This window comes from Acomys russatus, chromosome 16 (genome assembly GCF_903995435.1).
Source record: "Acomys russatus chromosome 16, mAcoRus1.1, whole genome shotgun sequence".
Lineage (NCBI taxonomy): Eukaryota > Metazoa > Chordata > Mammalia > Rodentia > Muridae > Acomys > Acomys russatus.
The window spans coordinates 41,786,517-41,804,373 of record NC_067152.1 but is presented as its reverse complement, the minus strand read 5'-3'; the positions used below and the strand labels follow the sequence as shown (position 1 = coordinate 41,804,373).

Genomic DNA, 17,857 nt, shown 5'->3' with positions numbered 1-17,857 from the left:
AGCAATTTGTGAAGGTGTCTTAATTGTTGGTCTATTGCACGGGGCCCTTTGCATCCCAGTGAGAGGTGGAGAAGGGCCTGACTGACAGGATAAGACAGAGCAAAAGCTACCAGCCAGTGCGTCTGTGAAGGGAGGGCTGGAGCAGGAGCTGTTTCACATTCAGGGCAAAGACTGCGCTAACAAGAACCACTAAGAGAACAGGAGAGCCTGAGCACCTGACTCCAGACGCCTGCCCTTCCATCAGCTACGCTGCCCATGTTCCCACACAGCGGGCCTATGGATGCTCTGCGCTGCTCTCTGCTGCAGGGCAGAGCCTATCTCAGGGACTCCCTGTCTACCTCTGGCTTCCTTCTCCTCAGACACTGTTCTAGTGACTTCTGCTCCCCTTCCCACTGACTGAACCAAATTTCAGACATTTCTTTTCCCCTTTGAGCAGTATAAGCACACTGGGGAAAAAAAAAGATACTGGATCTGTGCACATTTCTCCAGATCTAAATTTGAGACCAGCCAGGGCTACATAATAAAACCTCGGGGATTTTTGGGTTTTGTTTTTGTTTTTTTTAAAAAGGGAATGTGTTTGTCCTGTGACACACCTGCAGTGTACACTGTCTGAACCTATCTACCACTGTCACAAAAACTATTAGGCAAGGCTAGGCATGGTGGCGCATGCCTTTAATCCTAGCATTTGGGAGGCAGAGGCAGGTGGATCACTGTGAGTTCGAGGCCAGCCTGGTCTACAAAGTGAGTCCATGACAACCAGGGCTACCAGAGAAACCTTGTCTCAAAAAACTGAAAACAAGGTGGTGCAGGCCTTTAATCCCAGCACACGGGAGGCAGAGGCAGGTGGAGGCAGAGGCAGGTGGATCGCTGAAAAACAAAACAACACAACCCGAAAACAAAACAAACAAAAAAAATCCACCTAGTATGTGTTAGATTCCCCTGTCACTCTGTGCACTTCAGTGTCCTGCACTGTTGCCAGAGACTGTCAGGTGACACTTCCATCTATACAGCAGGGTTAGAGGGTCACCTGGCAAGGGGACATGTGGAGCCAGTGGGTAGGGCTCAGGTAAGGTATCTCCAGAATGTAGGAGTCAGAAAGAACAGCATTAGCACTTAACTGGGTACAACCTGACTACAGAAGCCTCCTCCAAACTGAGGGAGTGCTATAAAATCCTGGCTGAGGTGAGGGAGTCCCTAACCTGACCAGAATTTCAAAAGCTCCTAGGCCCTCCTCTGACTGGAGGTCCAGCTAGCTAGAAGTGGATGAGGGTAAGGGAAAGGCAGGAGCCTGTGCTGAGTGCTGTATTATCCACTAACTACCTCAGCAACATTCCCCCATAGCCTCCATTCCACGAGCCTCTCTTGAGTGTGGTGGTCTAGCCTATGTACCTCCATGCTGTACTTTTCACCACTAGGGTCGAAGGCTGCAAAGAGCAGCTTGGGTTACATCGGAGTGCTTGATACCTCTCCCTGCCAGGAAGGGAGCACCTGAGCCTGAGTGGGCCTGCTCTAACTCTTCCCCTTGCTCTTTGGTGATCTTTGATGACCTGACCAGCCACTAGGAGCTCTGGGTGACTGGACAAAACATTTGTGTGTGCGGCCCTGGCAATCAGGCCCAAGACCTGGTACATGCCAGGCCAGTACTTATTAGGCCTTATAGTATGATCAGGCACTGAAGGCCCACCCTGGAGCCTGAGACCACTGCTTTTCCCAGGAGCTGGACAATCCTAGCGCATGTCTTGGCATTTCACTCCTCACAACCCCTCAGCCATTCCACAGCACAGGAAGCTAAGACAGAGGCTTGGCTCTGTCCAGTCATGTGGGTATGGGGAGAGAAAGCATCCAGCTCAGGTCCTGGCTTTAACCTGTAGCTGGGTTGATGTGTCACAGGCAGAGCAGCCAAGGGACTTTGCTAAAAGGCACTAGGTTCTTATCCAGTCCCTTTCTTACCCAAAGATCCATGTGACGCTGAGGTCCCCAAGAATGTGTTTTCTGACTGACTCAAGTGGCCCTGGGGCTGCTGCAGGAAGTGTGAGGACAGGCTGACGGGAGGGGACGGAGAAGCAGAGTGGAAGGAGGCTGAGCTACCCAAGGAGCCAGGGATGTTCACAGGTGCAGAGCTCTGCAACAAACTGCCTCCTGTAAGAGAGACCCAGAAGATGGGCTGGGTGAGGACCAGGCAAGCCATGAGGGCACAGGTGAAACCCCAAGCACCCTTCAGGCCATCCTGGCCTGCCCACTGCCAGTACCGATTGTGATGCTGCTAGGGTGGGGCACTGTGCTGTTATCAAAAGTCTTCTCCAGGGCGGCTACTCCGAACTCATTCAGGTCCAGGTCATCCAAAGCAGACTCTAGGGACAGAGACTGGAGTGTGGGCACCCAAGGATCATGCCCTTGGCACAGGGCTTCCTGGCCCTGACTAACTCACTCACCGCCTTTGGTACCTTCTGCTCAGTACTTCCACCCACACCAACCCTGACGGCACCTACCAAGTCCAACCCAAGTGCTGCTTCTTTCTGAAGCCTTCTTTGATGCCTCTAGGAGGAATCAAGGCCCCACCCAGCCCAGTGTGGTGTGTCATGCCAGCAATCCCCACATTATGAAAGCTGAGGCAGGAGGACCAAGAGTTCAAGACCAGCCTGGGCTATACAAGACCACACATGAAGAAGAAAAAAAATTGAAGCCAGGCATGGCGGCACACGCCTTTAATTCCAGAACTCAGGAGGCAGAGGCAGGCAGATCACTGTGAGTTTGAGGACAGCCCAGTCTATAAAGAGAGTCCAGGATGGCCAGGACCACAGAGAAACCCTGTCTTGAAAAAACAAAAAACAAAACAAACAACAACAACAAAAAAGACTGAATTCAAGGTTGCAGCTTCCTCTGACAGAGGCATGGTGTGGTCTCCTTATGTCCAGGCCATGTGATTCACCCGAGTTACTTGAGGGTGCCACTCTGACCCTTTAAGGACAATGCACATTAGTACCTGACAAATGACAGTGCCCCTTTGCTAAACTGGCCTGGCTAGAAGGGATAGTTTCTCTCCTGGATGGCAGCAGCATAAGCTACCACCTGTTTCCACGGGGCCTGGCACAAAGTGGGCAGTGCAAGTAATGATGGGAAGGGGCACTGACTCTTTCCTCTTGGTGCTGAGGGCCAAACTCAGGGATACATGTTACCAAACATGCTACCAGTGAGCCACACTGTGTGCAAGGCACTAGCTCCTACTTGTTAGCACTCTAAGGACAGATGTGAAGGCTGCTCACTTCCCAAGTATGCCTAGTAAATGAACTAAGGCCAAGAGATATGACTTTCCTGAAAGGGCTCCGTGGCCTAGTCTTGGTTGTCCATGTGACCTCATCTCCCTTTGGCTCAGAGGACCCAAGATGACCCTGACTTTTCCCAAGCCAAATGTCTAAAGTGTGGGCTGTGCTCATCCAAGCCTCACTTCAGAACACCTTGTGCCTCTGCCTCCAGGTCCAGTCCTAGGCTCGCAAACAAACCCTGCCTAGTTACCTATGACCGACTCTACCGTGTCGCTGGTGGGGTAGAAGGGCAGAGCATTTGCATTCATGCCAGGGGCGCTGCTGGTGCCTGCAGGGCTGGGGGGAGTGGCTGCCAAGCTGGAGGTAATACTGGAAGAGATGCTTGAAGTCAGGGGGCTGCCCACAGGGAGGATGCCCAGCACGTCCTGCAACGAGAGTGGGGAGAGACAATGGGATGCTTGCCTATAGATGCTCTGGCACAGGCCAAGGTGGAGCTGAAGCAGCCAGCACTTTATAGGCCTGGGCTGGCTGTCCCAGGCCCACCTGTTGAACGGCTGTACGAGAGACAGTGAAACCTGGAGGCCAATACCTACTTACCCTTGCAGGCTCACAGCAAGGGATGAGCATGGGGGTTACACTGAGATGCTTCCTAAGTGGATAAGTCTAAGAAGGGACGGGCTCCAGGGCTTGACCCCATCTTAGTCCTGCTTAGTTTGTGGTACCCTACTCACTAACACCGGCTGGGACTCTGGGGCTGCCCTATCCACAGCGATACCAGGGCGGGAGTGAGGGCTCTGTACCTGTTTGGGCTGAAGCAGAGGCTGCTCTTGGCTCCTGGGCTCTAGCGAATGGGGTTTTAGTTTAGCCTGAGAGAGAAAAATAAGGGAGCAGGAAGTGATTGTGGTAGTGAGCAGCTTCAAGGCCAGTGGCCACCTGTCCTTGCTAGGTCCACTGAGGCTGCAGGTACAGCGAGGGGTAAGGTGTGACAGGGACTGTCACCTGCCATGCAAAAGCCTTTTCCTTTTCCCAGCTTCCTCTTTCTCCACAGGCACAGCTTCTCTCGCCCCCTTCTCTGGCCTCCTGCACAAGTGTGTCCCCTGCTGCAGGGACTCCTCTGTCCTGACCCCCAGGCCCTGTCCTCTCATTAGGTGTCACTTTGGAAAGGAAAGTAGCTATTGACTGGCTCAATGGCTCTGGGGAAACTATGCAGCCCTTTGCAGAGTGAACATAGACTTATAAAGGAAAGGAGAGTGAGGACTCCATGCAGCCTGCTGAGCCTTCGTAGCCTCAGCTGGAAGCGGAGTGGCAGAGAGCGCCCACTCTGCCCAACCCTCAAGCCGCTTTAGATGGACGCAGCTCTAGCCCTTAGTGTTCTTCCCACAGGTGGCCCAGGCCTCGCCATAAGCTGCTCTTGCCCCACATGACTGGCTCAGCTCACTGAGCCTCAGTACCCTCTGCTGCACCCTTTACCTGGCACTTGAAACTCTTCAGGTACTCTGCTCCCACCTGGTCCTCCCTCTCGAAGCCAGGAGCTTTCTTATAGCTGCCAGGGGCAAGGCTGGACTCCCCAGGGAAGACCAGGCCCTCCAGGTTTGAGGCCTTCCTGCTGGGGGCTGGTGGGGAGCTGCAGAGGTGAGATGGGCTGCCCAGGCCACTCTTCCTACAGAGAAGCTGCAGAAGAGGACAGGTGGGTGGTGGACAATACATACACTGTGGATAAGGGAATGGCTACCCTCTGACCCTGCTTCAAAGGGCTGTGGCCAATGGGCAACAATAAGCATTCAGGGACCTCTGAGCCTCATGAGGGATTTGAGTGACAGGAGTGACAGAAGGCTTATCCCACCCAGCCCTGCCCAGGCTGGTCACTACTGGCTCTGAAGATGCATCCCCACAGCCTCAAGCTCCTGGGGCAGAGAAGAGGCAGGAGCTCGCTCCTGGGCAGGCAAGGTGCCCACCCACTCCCCAGGACGGGCACGTACGGCGCTGAGGTCAGGGGCATGCGGGCTGGAGGGGCTCACAGGGACCGAGTCTCCGGCAGCAGATGGCATGTACAAAACAGGAGCCGGCTGGGTGGGGCTGGATACAGCTGAGGAAGGCTGCATGTCCTCACTTAAAGGTGGTGCTGTAAGAAAGGATAGGGGTCGGCAGGCATCCCACCGGGTCTGTCCTTGAAAGCACACACCTATACATCTGCTGAAGGAAGCCACACACGTCCCTGCCACTAAGAGGGATTAGTCATTTCCATTGTCATTGTAGACTCTTCAACCCCATTTTGAGTAACCCAAAGCATTAGTCACTTGTCTGTGCTGCTGAAATTGGGTGGCCCCAGGATCTACAGCTGCCAGCTACCTCTGTGGCCTCCATCTGTTTTTCCCTCCCAGAGCTCTGTTTATTCTCTCTCATTTCAGAGGCAGAGCTGAACCTAGAAAGAGGGTGAAGAGAAGCAGAGTAGTGATGTGCAGGGGAAGCCATCAACCCACTCCATGATAGAAGACACAGCCTGGCGTGCACACGGAGTCTCTAGAACTGTGCTGTTTCAACTGCAGCAACAAGCTACCAGATGCTACTGAGCACTTGAAATGAGCTGACTAAACTGAAATGGGTGGCAGGGATTAAAACCTCTATCAGCTCTCTAAGACTCAGCAAAGAAACCAGTAACCAGCTTGATACTTTTTAAATTAACTACTTACTAGAATTATATCATTTTATTTTATTTACGTATTTATCTTGAGGCAAGGTCTCTACATAGTTCTGGAACTCACTCTGTAGACCTGGCTGGCCTCAAACTCAGAGATCTGCCTGCCTCTGTCTCCTGAGCGCTGGTATTAAAGGCATGTGCCACCACATCCAGCTAGGAAATCACTTTATATTGGACTAAATAAAAATGTTTAAAGTTAATTTAACTAGATGGCTCTGCTCAAGAGGACCAAGCAGGGCTCAGTAGAAAAGAGCTTCATGGTCATGGGTGACAAAGGGTGGCTGGTTAAAATCTGGCTAGCTGGCTTTCTTTTTTTTTTGGTTTTTCAAGGCAGGGTTTCTCTGTGTAGCCTTGGCCATCCTGGATTCACTTTGTAGACCAGGCTGGCCTCGAACTCACAGCGATCCGCCTGCCTCTGCCTCCCGAGCGCTGGGATTTAAAGGTGTGCGCCACCACGCCTGGCTAAGCTGGCTTTTTGTTTTGTTTTGTTTTGTTTTTTGAGACAGGGTTTCTCTGTGTAGCCCTGGCTGTCCTGGACTCACTTGTAGACCAGGCTGGCCTCAAACGCACAAAGATCCGCCGGCCTCTGCCTCCCAAGTGTGTCAAGTTGCTTTTAATGCTTGGTGCCCCATCCTTGCCTGGGACTTGGTGCCTGGCAGGGCAAGAGCCTCTGAGTCTCTTTCAGGCTCTTGGAAGCTGCACCAGGGCTTCAAGGCTCCAGAGTGGCTAGGGCGCTGTAACAGTTGAAGACTCCCAGGCAGAGGGCACTTCCTGGGAAATGAAGAGGGAACTGCCCTGGGGCCATGGGAACTACGTACGTTCTATGTGGGCAAAGGCGCAGAAAGGTCCTCGGGGACAGCTCCCCGACTGCTGCATATCATTGCACTTGGTGGATTTGTAGATCTGTGGGGCAAAGCAGAGCAGACATAGGTCAAGATGCTTGGATTGAGGCAGGGCTAGCTTAGCATCCCTCTCCACTTCCACCCCTTCTATTTCCCTATAGCTCTAACCAACTTCTCTTGTAATCCTAGCTGTCCTGGACTCTCTTTGTAGACCAGCCTGGCCTCGAACTCACAGCAATCTGTCTGCCCCTGCTTCCCAAGTACGGGGAGGTACCACACCTGGTACTCACCTTTTTTTAAGGGAGAGGATATTGATACATAGTGTACAACTGCATAATAAGCTCATAAATGCCCTGCCTCATGTCTCATGTGCTGGGGTGACAACCACACACCACCACATCAAACTTCTCATTACTGTCCTCTTCCTCAACTCTTGGTGCAGCCTACATCACCAGTGCCCTCCTGGAGTCATCACAAAGGGGTGGTCCCTATGAGCATGCCTCCTCGTGTTAGGGAACCAAGATCCCAAGGAGCACACAGTCACTTTCAAAACACCCATCAGGGAACCTCAGATATGATTTCTATTGGATCTACCTGTCCCCCACTCCCCATAAGGTCTATAGCCACATGAACCTGTCTTCATGTCTGTGTCTGTGTCTGCCTGCCTGCCTGTCTGTCTGTCTCTCTCCTACAGACAGGGCAGGCACAGGTACTACAGAAGAGGCAGGTAAACAGGAACTACATCAGGGAGACTGCTGTCCCTTAGGCTCTGACCTGCAATGGTCAGGAGACTGTAAGTACCACAAGCAGTGCAAAGCCCCAGATGGCCAGACTATTAGGTCCTGTCTGTGCCTTCCCTGTTGGGTGGGCTCATGACAAGAGAAACTGCACACTCAAGTTCTACCCACAAATCCCTCTTCCAAGACAGTGCTAACACTTTCCCTTGCCTGTCACCTAGTTCACAGAGATGGGTATAGGATGTCATTCCCGCCTTTCCTCTCAAGACCTACCTCTGGGTGGAACTGCTGTTCTGTGCGGGTGTGGCAATACTGGCAGGTGTCTCCATTTTCACATTTGCCAGGGTCTCCCCACTCATCCCCATGTTTGACGCTTGGACATGGAGATGACCTGGTCCAACAAAAAGGGGTCAGACAGTGGCAATAAAGGATGAGACTGAGACCTACACAGTGCCACCTGGCTCCTGCACAGGCCACCGCCCACCCCAGTCCCCCTGTCTCACAAGTTTAGGTACAGAAATGGAGATCAGCTATAGAGGAAGGTACTAAATCAGACTGTTTCTTTGGCCCAGCCAGCCATGTCACCAAGAAGGAAACAGTTCTGCTCCCTCCAACCAGGCACAGAACCTCGACAGCCCAAGAGTCAGGCCATAGCCACACCACATTTCCCACACTGGGCTGGCCTTGCTCCAGTCATATCCTGAAGAATCAGAAAAGGACAGGCCTCATGCAAGAACTAGACAGGGCTCCCACCGTTCAGCTGCCCTTCATAGTCCCTCCCTTTATAACTGGGCCTGGAAACCCCAGGGCTTGCCTTCCCACCTCCTTGAGAACCAGGTAGTAGCAGTCTCAGACATAATCCCTTCCCTGCCACTCCTCCCTCCTACGGCTGGCCTCTTGGGGCCAAAGGACCTGTATTTGTGCTTCCGTGGACTCCGCCGCCGGTCCTTGCTGTTGTGGTAGTAGGGACAGGCGTAGCCCTGGCGGCACAACCGCGGGGGCTTCTTGCACGGTTCTGTCTTATAGTTCCCCAGGACATAAGCCGTCTCTGCATAGAAGGCCAGAGGGCAGTGGTCAGGAAATGGAGTCGCAGCACCCCAACAACAGCGGGAGTAGAGTATAGGGAAGACATGGAGGAGCTAACGGGAAGGGCTGAGGTCCCATGCAAGGCACGACGAGAGCCACAGACATGTATCAGGAGGGAAAATACATGGATGAGAGGGTATGTGTGAAAGCCCATGGGAATCCTGGGAATGTAATCTATCTGGAAACGCCGCGGTAAGTGCCTTTTAAATGATGGATTTAACATGAAATGAAGGGGTAAAGGGGGCTCAGGGTTAAGAGCACTTGCTGCTCTTATAGAGGCCCTGGGGGTTCAGTTCCCACTACCACATGGCGGCCCGTAACTAGCCATAGCCATGCACACGGTGCACAGAAACACATTTAGACAAACACTCCTACATATACAATAAATATTTAAAGCCAATTTCTGGAGGCAGGGCCTGTTTGAACAGGGTTTCTCTGTGTAACCTTGACTGCCCTGGATTTGCTTTGTAGACCAGGCTGGCCTCAAACTCACAGGGATCCGCCTGCTTCTGCCTCCAGAGTGCTGGGATTAAAGGCGTGCGCCACCAAGCCCAGCTCTAAAATGAAATCTTTAAATGGGATGATGAAGTGTTGGATTCCTAATAGAAGTGGTGGCTTCAGCTGGAAAAAGCAGTAGGTAGTTTTGGGCCAGGGCACTGAGCAGCTACAGACAGGGGGGGTTGCCTGTACCTTGCCACCGAGGTTCCTCACTGAGGATTTTTTCTATCATGGCGTGGCTTGCAGCCCCAGCTGATTGGCCTTCTATGCTGCCCTCTACTGTAGTCTGGCCATTCTGCAAGGCCTCCATGGCCTGGAGCTCCCTGGGAGAAGAGGAAAGGACACAGAGGGTGGGAAGGGGCATGAGAGAATGGGAAACCAAGCCTCATCAGTTCCTTTGTCTTGTTGAGGTCAGCAGCTAGGCCCCTTACCTAACCTCTCCCCAAAGCCCAACCTACCTAATGTCGTAAACAGGGGAGCGAAGGTCATGCGGGCCGTGGGCAAAAGCGCAGTGCAGGCCATTTTTGGTGCAGTTGCCTTTTGAGTCTGTCTCATGGATGCAGATTCCAGTTTTATAATAACGAAGGTGGTACCTGCGCTCAGTGTCCCCTGTGGTCCTGTGCAGGAATGGGCACCTGGAACACAGCATTGGAAGTCAGTAAATTCTGTCTCCTGAGCCCAGCTGCTGAGGTTGTCACTAGGATCCACAGAATGCAATGGTGTCAGACTGAGGACGCAATGATGAATTCTTGAGTGCTGAGATCTGAAGGGGGTGGCCACTCCGAGGCACATTCTGGGTGACCAGATGTTTGGATAACAAATACTGCCTAACTCAGGGGGCTCCTGACAATCAACCCCTTGAAACATGCACACACACCTCACAACCTTTTATAAGCTCCTGAGGAAGAGATGAGCCAAGCTTCACTTCTGAAAGGTCAGCCACTATAGGAAAAGCTCAGTATACTCTATAGAACCTGGAAGTGCTTCCCAACATTTTTCTGAGCGGTTGAAACAAATGGCAAGCAAGGCCACAAATGGTCCCTTTCAGTGATGTCCCAGGTTTGCCACTATATTTTATCAGTGGTATACCCAATTCCTCAAGGAAGCACTGTGAAAAGATGTTTAAAGTTGGCAAACAAGCTAGGTGTGATGGCTCACTCCTTTAAGCCCAGCCCTTGGGAGCCAGAGGCAGTTGATCTCTGTGGATTTGAGGCCAGCCTGGCCTACATAATGAGTTCCAGGCTACTCAGGGTTTTGTTATGAGACCCCCATCTCAAATAACAGCAAAGATCAGCAACCAGGGAAACTACTGGGCGCTCTCCCTCTCTAAGCTGCCACCATAGCGGAAACTGCACAGGGCAGTGCAGCAGATGGGCACAGGACACGGAGCGTGAAACAACGTGTCCTGTGGGCTTAGGGGAAGAAAGGCTGGTTTTTTGTTTTGTTTTGTTTTGTTTTCATATAATAGGTAAAGGAAAACGAAAGCCCACCCAATGCTGTGCCTTTAAGTCAGGGCAGAGGTGAGCCCAGTCCTCCCAAAGCATCCTTGGCCTAGGTTCCTGGATGCCCCAAGCTTATTCTGAGGGCATCTGACCCAGAAGGAGACCTGGGGCTCCTCTGAGGGCAGGCAGGGCACTCACTCGTCACCCTCCGGGCAGAGGCCTGTGGCCTCGTCATACTTGGTGCAGTAGACGTCTGGACTATAGTTGAAGGTGCCATCCCGACGACGGATGGAGCGGCGCCTGCGCTGGTTCACAAAGTGCCAGTGGAAGCAGGTGTAGGGCCGATGCTGCGTGCATTTGTGTTGTACAAACAGTGGACACTGCTCTGTGCGGAACTCCTTCAGGTACCTGCAGAGAGATTCTCTGTGAGGGTGGCCAGGGGCAGAGTGAAACTCCTTGCTTCCAGCAAAACATTAGCCACCAAGGACCCTGTTCTGGGTTGCCTTGCCAGTCCCACTGGGACAACAGAAGAGGTCCACAGGTGAGGCTGGACCTCAGCTTTTAGGTATGTGGCAACATCAAGGTTTCACAATAGCACTAGCACAAAAGGCAGGAGCCACAGGTCTTAAGAGCCCTGACTATGGTAGAGGCCAGCTGTAGTATTCAGCAGCAGCTTGGCTGAGCGCCTGAGGTTTCCCAGGCCACGCCACTAATCACAGGGAAAAGGCGATTCACAAGAGTATGTACAGCTCCCCAGAGCCTGTGGTTCTCTGCCGCCCACATACACCGGCGCATCTTCAGAAACCTCCCCTATACCATGAACCAAGCTGGCACTGTGAGTCGAGGGAAGAAACAGGCAGACACTTAGGAGCAACACTGCTTTGGTGCCCTGTTGGCAAAGCGGCCCTCTGGACTACTGGCTCTGATCACTATCCTTGAGATGTCTCTCATATTACCTACACAAATATTTGGGAAGGAGTTCACACAGAGGTTTGAAAATACCTCCATTCTAGACTGGACTGTCCTCAGTCTTCTCATACACGACTTCCAACAGTGGTGGCCAAATACTGCTATCTCTCTTATCTAGCCCCCTGTAACAACCAGGGTAATCTCCCCCATCCTCCTCCAGGTGGATGGCTTCAAGCCCATTTACCCTGACAGGACACACCCTGTCCATTTGTTTTCTTTACTTAGTCCAGTCTAAGGTTCTCCTATCTGAGGTGGAGACTGTTTCGTTGACTAGGGAGTCGGTGCATTTTCTTTAAATATTTCACTCTATGTGTATGATGTGTGTATGGGCAGGAAAGGGTACATATGCCACAGCACATGTGAAAGTCAGAGGTCAACTTTTCTTTGTTTGTTTTGTTTTTAAAGACAGGGTTTCTCTGTGTAACGGCCCTGCATGTCCTGAAACTCTCTCTATAGACCAGGCTGTACTCGAACTCAGAGACCTGCCTGCCTCTGCCTCCCGAGCGCTAGGATTAAAGGCATGCTCCAAGCTACTAGGCAAATCCTTCTTTGAGAAATATATTCTTCCTTGGGTCCACTAAGAGACCAACTCAGGAGAAAATGGGGTGAGGAGGCGGCTGGAAACTGAGCCTTGAGCCAGCAGCAGAGAAGTAAAGGGGTGCTTAGCACTGGCAAATTATGATGCAGCTCCAGATCAACCCTGAGTCCTAGCACATTGCATAAGACATGCTAAAACAGAAGAGCTACCGACTGTGTATCTATGATTATCCAGTTGGTATCCTATATTTTATTGTTCTCTTGAGACAGGGTCTTGCTGTTGTTGCCCGGCCATTTCTTACAGTTCTTACCCTGCTTTGCATATTAATCACATACTCATTTTTCCTTTATAGGTTGAATATGCCTTGTCTGAAATGCTTGATATGAAAGTTACTTAAGATATTTTTGAGGGAAAAAAACCGGGCGTGGTGGCGCACGCCTTTAATCCCAGCACTCGGGAGACAGAGGCAGGCAGATCGCTGTGAGTTCGAGGCCAGCCTGGTCTACAAAGTGAGTCCAGGATGGCCAAGGCTACACAGAGAAACCCTGTCTCGAAAAACCAAAAAAAAAAAAGATATTTTTGAGGGAAAAAAAAGATGTGTTTGACGGCTGGAGAGATGGCTCAGAGGTTAAGAGCACTGACTACTCTTCCAGAGGTCCTGAGTTCAATTCCCAGCAACCACATGGCATGGTGGGTCACAACTATCTATACTGTGATCTAAAGATCTCTTCCAGTGTGCAGGTGTACATGCAGGCAGAACACTATATACCTAACAAATAAATAAATTTTCATAAAAGATATTTTTGAATTTGGATATCTACACAATAAGCTATCATGAGGATGGAACATAACTTTATTCACAAAATGTGTTTCTGTTTCAAGCAATACCAGCTCCTGAGTAACCACAAGTACAGCCACATACCGCCACTCCTGTCCAGACCTGTGACCTACTACACACGAGGAGAGAAACTTCTCATTTGGTTTTAATTTGTCTTTATTTGTATTTACACATGTATGGAGGACAGAGTTGATATTAGGTGTTTTCCTTTATTGATCTCCACCTTTCTTTAAAAAAAATTTTTTTTTCCTGAGACAGGGTTTCTCTGTGCAGCCTTGGCTGTCCTGGACTTGCTTTGCAGACCAGGCTGGCCTCAAACTCACAGCGATCCACCTGCCTCTGCCTCCTGAGTGCTGGGATTACAGGCGTGAGCCGCCATGCCTGGTTTTATGTGAAGGCTGGGGATTCAAACCCAGGTCCTCATGCTTGCCCCTCTACTTGTGATGTCATGTCCAAGATCAGTTTTATATGTTAGGTATAGCTGCCCAGCTCATACTGCTCTACTATCTATGACTCAATAGCAGCCCTGTAACAATCCAACAGAGAGCTCTGACTAAGAAACCATGCTTGCATGTTCTCAAGACTAGCACCAGGGATTAACTGCCCACAAAGGAAGAGTAGGGGACTCACACACCACCATGAGGCAGACCCTCACAAAGCAACACGCAGCCCTAGCCAGGCATGGTGGCACACGCCTTTAATGCCAGCACTCAGGTGGCAGAGGCAGGTGGATTGCTGTGAGTTCGAGGCCAGCCTGGTCTACAAGGTGAGTCCAGGACAGCCAAGGCTACACTGAGAGATCTGTCTTGAAAGACAAAAAAAAAAAAAAAAAAAAAAAAAAAAAAAAGAAAAGAAAAAAGAAACACCCAGCCCTTTTGTAACTCAGAACTTAGCACACGGAACTGAACTGCACTGCAGACAACATTCTTATAGGACAAGAGGCCAAACTCAGAGAGGTTTTAAAAAGAACACTTCTAGGCCTACAAGATGACGCAGTGGATAAAGGGCTTGCTGTGCAAGTCTGACACATGAGCGCAATATCCAGAAACAAAAGAAAATGGAAAGAGACAACGGACTTCACTAAGCTGTCCTCTGACATATACATGCAAGCCCCCCACCATGCAAAGACATGCGCGCGCGCACACACACACACACACACAAATAATAAATTAAAAAACCTAAAACTACACCAGGCATGGTAGAGCATGCCTTTAATCCCAGGCAGATCTCTGTGAGTTCCAGGTCAACTTGGTCTAAAGTGATTACAGGACAGTCAAAGCTACAGCGAAACCTTATCTTAAAACAAACAAACAAACAAACAAACTAAAAACCTAAAAATTAAAAATTTCAAACAAAAAACAAAAAAGCAAACAAAACCCCTAAAGCTACTTTTGCGGGGCAGGAGAGATGTTTAGCAGTTAAGAATTCTGGCTGCTATTCCAGAGGATCTACATGGCAGTGCAAAGCTGTCTGTAGCTCCTCCCAGGGGATCCCACACCCTCCTCTAGCCTTTGAAGGTACCAGACAGACATAAATGCAGGCAAAACATCCATATACATATATACAGACACCATGTATAATATATATATATATATATATATATATATGAAATGTTTGTTACTTTTGGAGCTGCTGAGATGGCTCAGTAGTTGACAGCACTTGCTGTTCCTACATGGTGGCTCACAACCATCCGTAACTCCAGTTCCAGGGGATCTGACTCATGCACATGGCGTAATTACATACATGCAGGCAAATATTCATACACATAAAGTAAAGTAAGTAAAAGCTATTTTAACTTAGTACAATTAGAGATTCCTAAACTTATGCACAAACAATTATTGACCATACCATCTGCTAATTATGCATCAAGTGTTTATTTAGAATTTTCCATTTTTCCTTTCCTCTTCTACTTCACTCTAACAGATTATCACTGCCTTCCATCTTCCATGGACTGAAACACAGGATTTCACTAAGTTGCCCAGGATACCCTCTGCCTCTGTCTTCTGGACAGACAGGAGGACAGGTGTGGACCCCTACAACCTCAGGAGAGCTGAGTTTCAGGAGATATGTTCAACTGTGTCCAGTAAACTCCAGCCCATCTTTGTACTTCAGAAGTCGGTCAGGGGTCCAGGACTTTAATCCCCGCACTCAGGAGGCAGACTGGTGGATCCCTATGAACTGGAGGCTAGCCTGACCTATGCAGCCAGTTTCAGCCAGCCAGGGCCACATAGTGATATTCTGTCTCAAAGAAAAAGAAAAGTTCCAAAAGGACAAAACCCAAGAAACTGAATGGACTAAGAGCCGTTTTTCAGTCTGCTCTCCAGAAGCCTAGGACTATGCACCAAGGGACACTTCCCTGGCCCCTTAGTTCCTCCAAGGCCTGAGAAGGAGCAGAACTTAGGGGCTAAGCTCTTCACACTGCAATCTCCCAAAGCACACCACACTCAACGATATGTACTAAAAAGTAAAATAGGCCGGCCTCAGTGGCGCACGCTATAATCTCAGCACTCAGGAGGAAGAGGCAGGCGGATCGCTGTGAGTTCGAGGCCAGCCTGGTCTACAAAGCAAGTCCAGGACAGCCAAGGCTACACAGAGAAACCCTGTCTCAAAAAACCAAACAAACAAAAAAAGAAGCAAAACAAACTAGTTCTGAAATAACAAGGCTTCAGTGACCCACAGGGAATAGGACAAGTTGGGAAACTCCTCAGGCACCTGGGAAAAGAGCCACCACAGCCAGGTGTTGGGGTACACACACATAGTCCCAATATGCAGGAAAGTAAGGTAGACAGATGACCATGAGTTCAGAGCCAGGCTAGCCTGGGCTACAGAGTCAAGTTCCAGATCAGCTTGGCCTGAGCTGACAGCCTGTGACAAACAACAACAAGAACACAGACTTCACACAGCCAGCCCACTGCTGGCCTTTGGAGAAATTCTCCGGATATTTTTACATACGTATAGTTATAATGAAATCACACAGCAAAATCACTTTCTAAAGTGGTTAGGGTCCTTTAAACTTAAATGAAGTACTTGCACCTACTTTTTTAAAAATGCTGATTTATTGTCAACATTCACTGGATTATCTCTATTTCCTAAAGCTCTGAAGAAACAAAAAAAGGCACGCTATATGAAATCTAAATTCAAGGGCTGGAGAGATGCTCGGCTCTTAAGAGGATATATCAGTCTTGCAGCAGACCAGAGTTCCGCTCCCATTATCTGTGTTGCCCAGCTCACAGCCATGTGTAACTCCAGCTCCAGGGGGATCAGTGTCCTCTTCTGGCCTCTGAGGGCACCACACTCAGATAGTGCACGTATCCCCACACTCCCCTCTACTCACATACGCCTAACTTAATTTTTTTGTTTTCGTCTTTTTGAGACGAAACATCAAGGAAACAGCCTAAGTGTCCCTCAGTAGAAGAATGGATAAAGAAACAGTGGTACATTTACACTATGGAATACTACTCAGCTATTAAAAATAAGGAATTCCCGAAATTTGTGGACAAATGGATTGAACTAGAAAGATCATAATGAGTGAATTAACCCAGAAGCAGAACAAGTCAAATGGTATATACTCACTTATATCTGCACACTAGCCCAAGGGGCATGTCCCATGAAAGTCTTCACTTACCAGGAAACTGGGACAGAGGGGAGGTCATCCTATTGGGACTCTAGGTGAGAGAAGCATGGGAGAATGGCAAAATAGAAGGATCCAGAGAGTCCTAGAAACCTACAAGAAGAACATTATGATGGGCAGATCTGGGCCCAGGGGTCCTGTTCAAACTATGGCACAAGTCAAGGACAATATGTGCATAAACTTCAAACCCCTACCCAGATCTAGCCAATAGACAGGACATTCTCCACAGTTGAGTGGAGAGTGGGATCTGACTTTCACAGGAACTCTGGTGCCCCGTATTTGACCATGTCCCCTGGATGGGGAGACCTGGTGGCACTCAGAGGAAGCATAGCAGGCTACCAAGAAGAGACTTGATACCCTATGAGCATATACAGGGGGAGGAGGTCCCCCTCAGTCAGTCATAGGGGAGGGGAGTAAGGGGGAAATGGGAGGGAGGGAGGAATGGGAGGATACAAGGGATGGGATAACCATTGAGATGTAATATGAATAAATTAATAAAAAATAAACAAGTAAGAGTAAGTAAACAGCAAGTAAGATGGCTGAGCATGTGCCATAGTGCATGCATCAAATCAGAGGACAGGAAAAAAAAAATAAAATCAGAGGACAGCTTGAGGGAATCACTTCTTTCTTTGCTGTGTGGGTCCTTAGGACTGAACTCAGGTCAAGCGCTTGGCAGCAACACTCACTGAGCTCTCTCACCAGCTCTGCCTTCTTCTTTCTACACTGTTCTTTTGCCTTAAGGAGCCCAGAACTGGTGCAACAGGGCAAACTAAGCTCATGTAAGAATCCTCCGAGCTGGGTCGTAGTGGTGCACACCTTTATTCTCACCACTCCAGAGGCAGAGATCCAGTGAGTTCCAGGCCAGCCTGGTCTACAAAGTGAGTCCAGGACAGCCAGGGCTACACAGAGAAACCCCCGTCTCAAAAACCAAAGAAAAAAAGAACCACCATATCAGTGCCGGGAAGCACACAGAGAGCTAAAAACATTGGTTCATTCTTCCCAGACAATACCTTGGTTTTACTCTAAGTTTTCCTGTACAGAGCTGCTCTGAAAAAAATCTCTAATTTCAGTGGCATTTATATATATATATTTAAACTGACCTGTTATTCTATATAGTTTGGGTTTTTGTTTTTGTTTTTTACGACAGGGTTTTAATAAGTAGTCATGGCTATCCTGGAACTCACTCTGTAGAGTAGGCTGGCCCGGAGCTCAAAAGATCCACCTGCCTCTGCCTCCTGACTGCTGGGATTAAAGGCTAGTTTATAGACTGTTTTCTAAGTAGCTAAGTTTTGGCCCCACACCAGTAGGTCGACCT

At 49.7% G+C, this 17,857-nt stretch overlaps 1 protein-coding gene across 2 annotated transcripts in view; it reads right to left on the bottom strand.

The window, feature by feature from the left end:
- The window catches only part of Unk (unk zinc finger), a 29,964-nt gene that overhangs the window by 3,409 nt on the left and 8,698 nt on the right, over nt 1-17,857 (bottom strand). Inside the window, exons 2-13 of one of the 2 annotated variants that reach the window (XM_051159069.1) lie at nt 10,765-10,974; nt 9,583-9,759; nt 9,317-9,447; nt 8,453-8,588; nt 7,814-7,931; nt 6,780-6,864; nt 5,243-5,385; nt 4,734-4,934; nt 4,064-4,129; nt 3,514-3,688; nt 2,250-2,351; nt 1,951-2,139 (exon numbers count right to left, since the gene is read on the bottom strand). In XM_051159069.1, coding sequence (XP_051015026.1) covers nt 1,951-2,139; nt 2,250-2,351; nt 3,514-3,688; nt 4,064-4,129; nt 4,734-4,934; nt 5,243-5,385; nt 6,780-6,864; nt 7,814-7,931; nt 8,453-8,588; nt 9,317-9,447; nt 9,583-9,759; nt 10,765-10,974 — 1,733 coding nt within the window. The remainder of the gene's footprint in view (nt 1-1,950; nt 2,140-2,249; nt 2,352-3,513; nt 3,689-4,063; nt 4,130-4,733; nt 4,935-5,242; nt 5,386-6,779; nt 6,865-7,813; nt 7,932-8,452; nt 8,589-9,316; nt 9,448-9,582; nt 9,760-10,764; nt 10,975-17,857) is intronic. The other variant, XM_051159068.1, reaches the window with a different exon arrangement.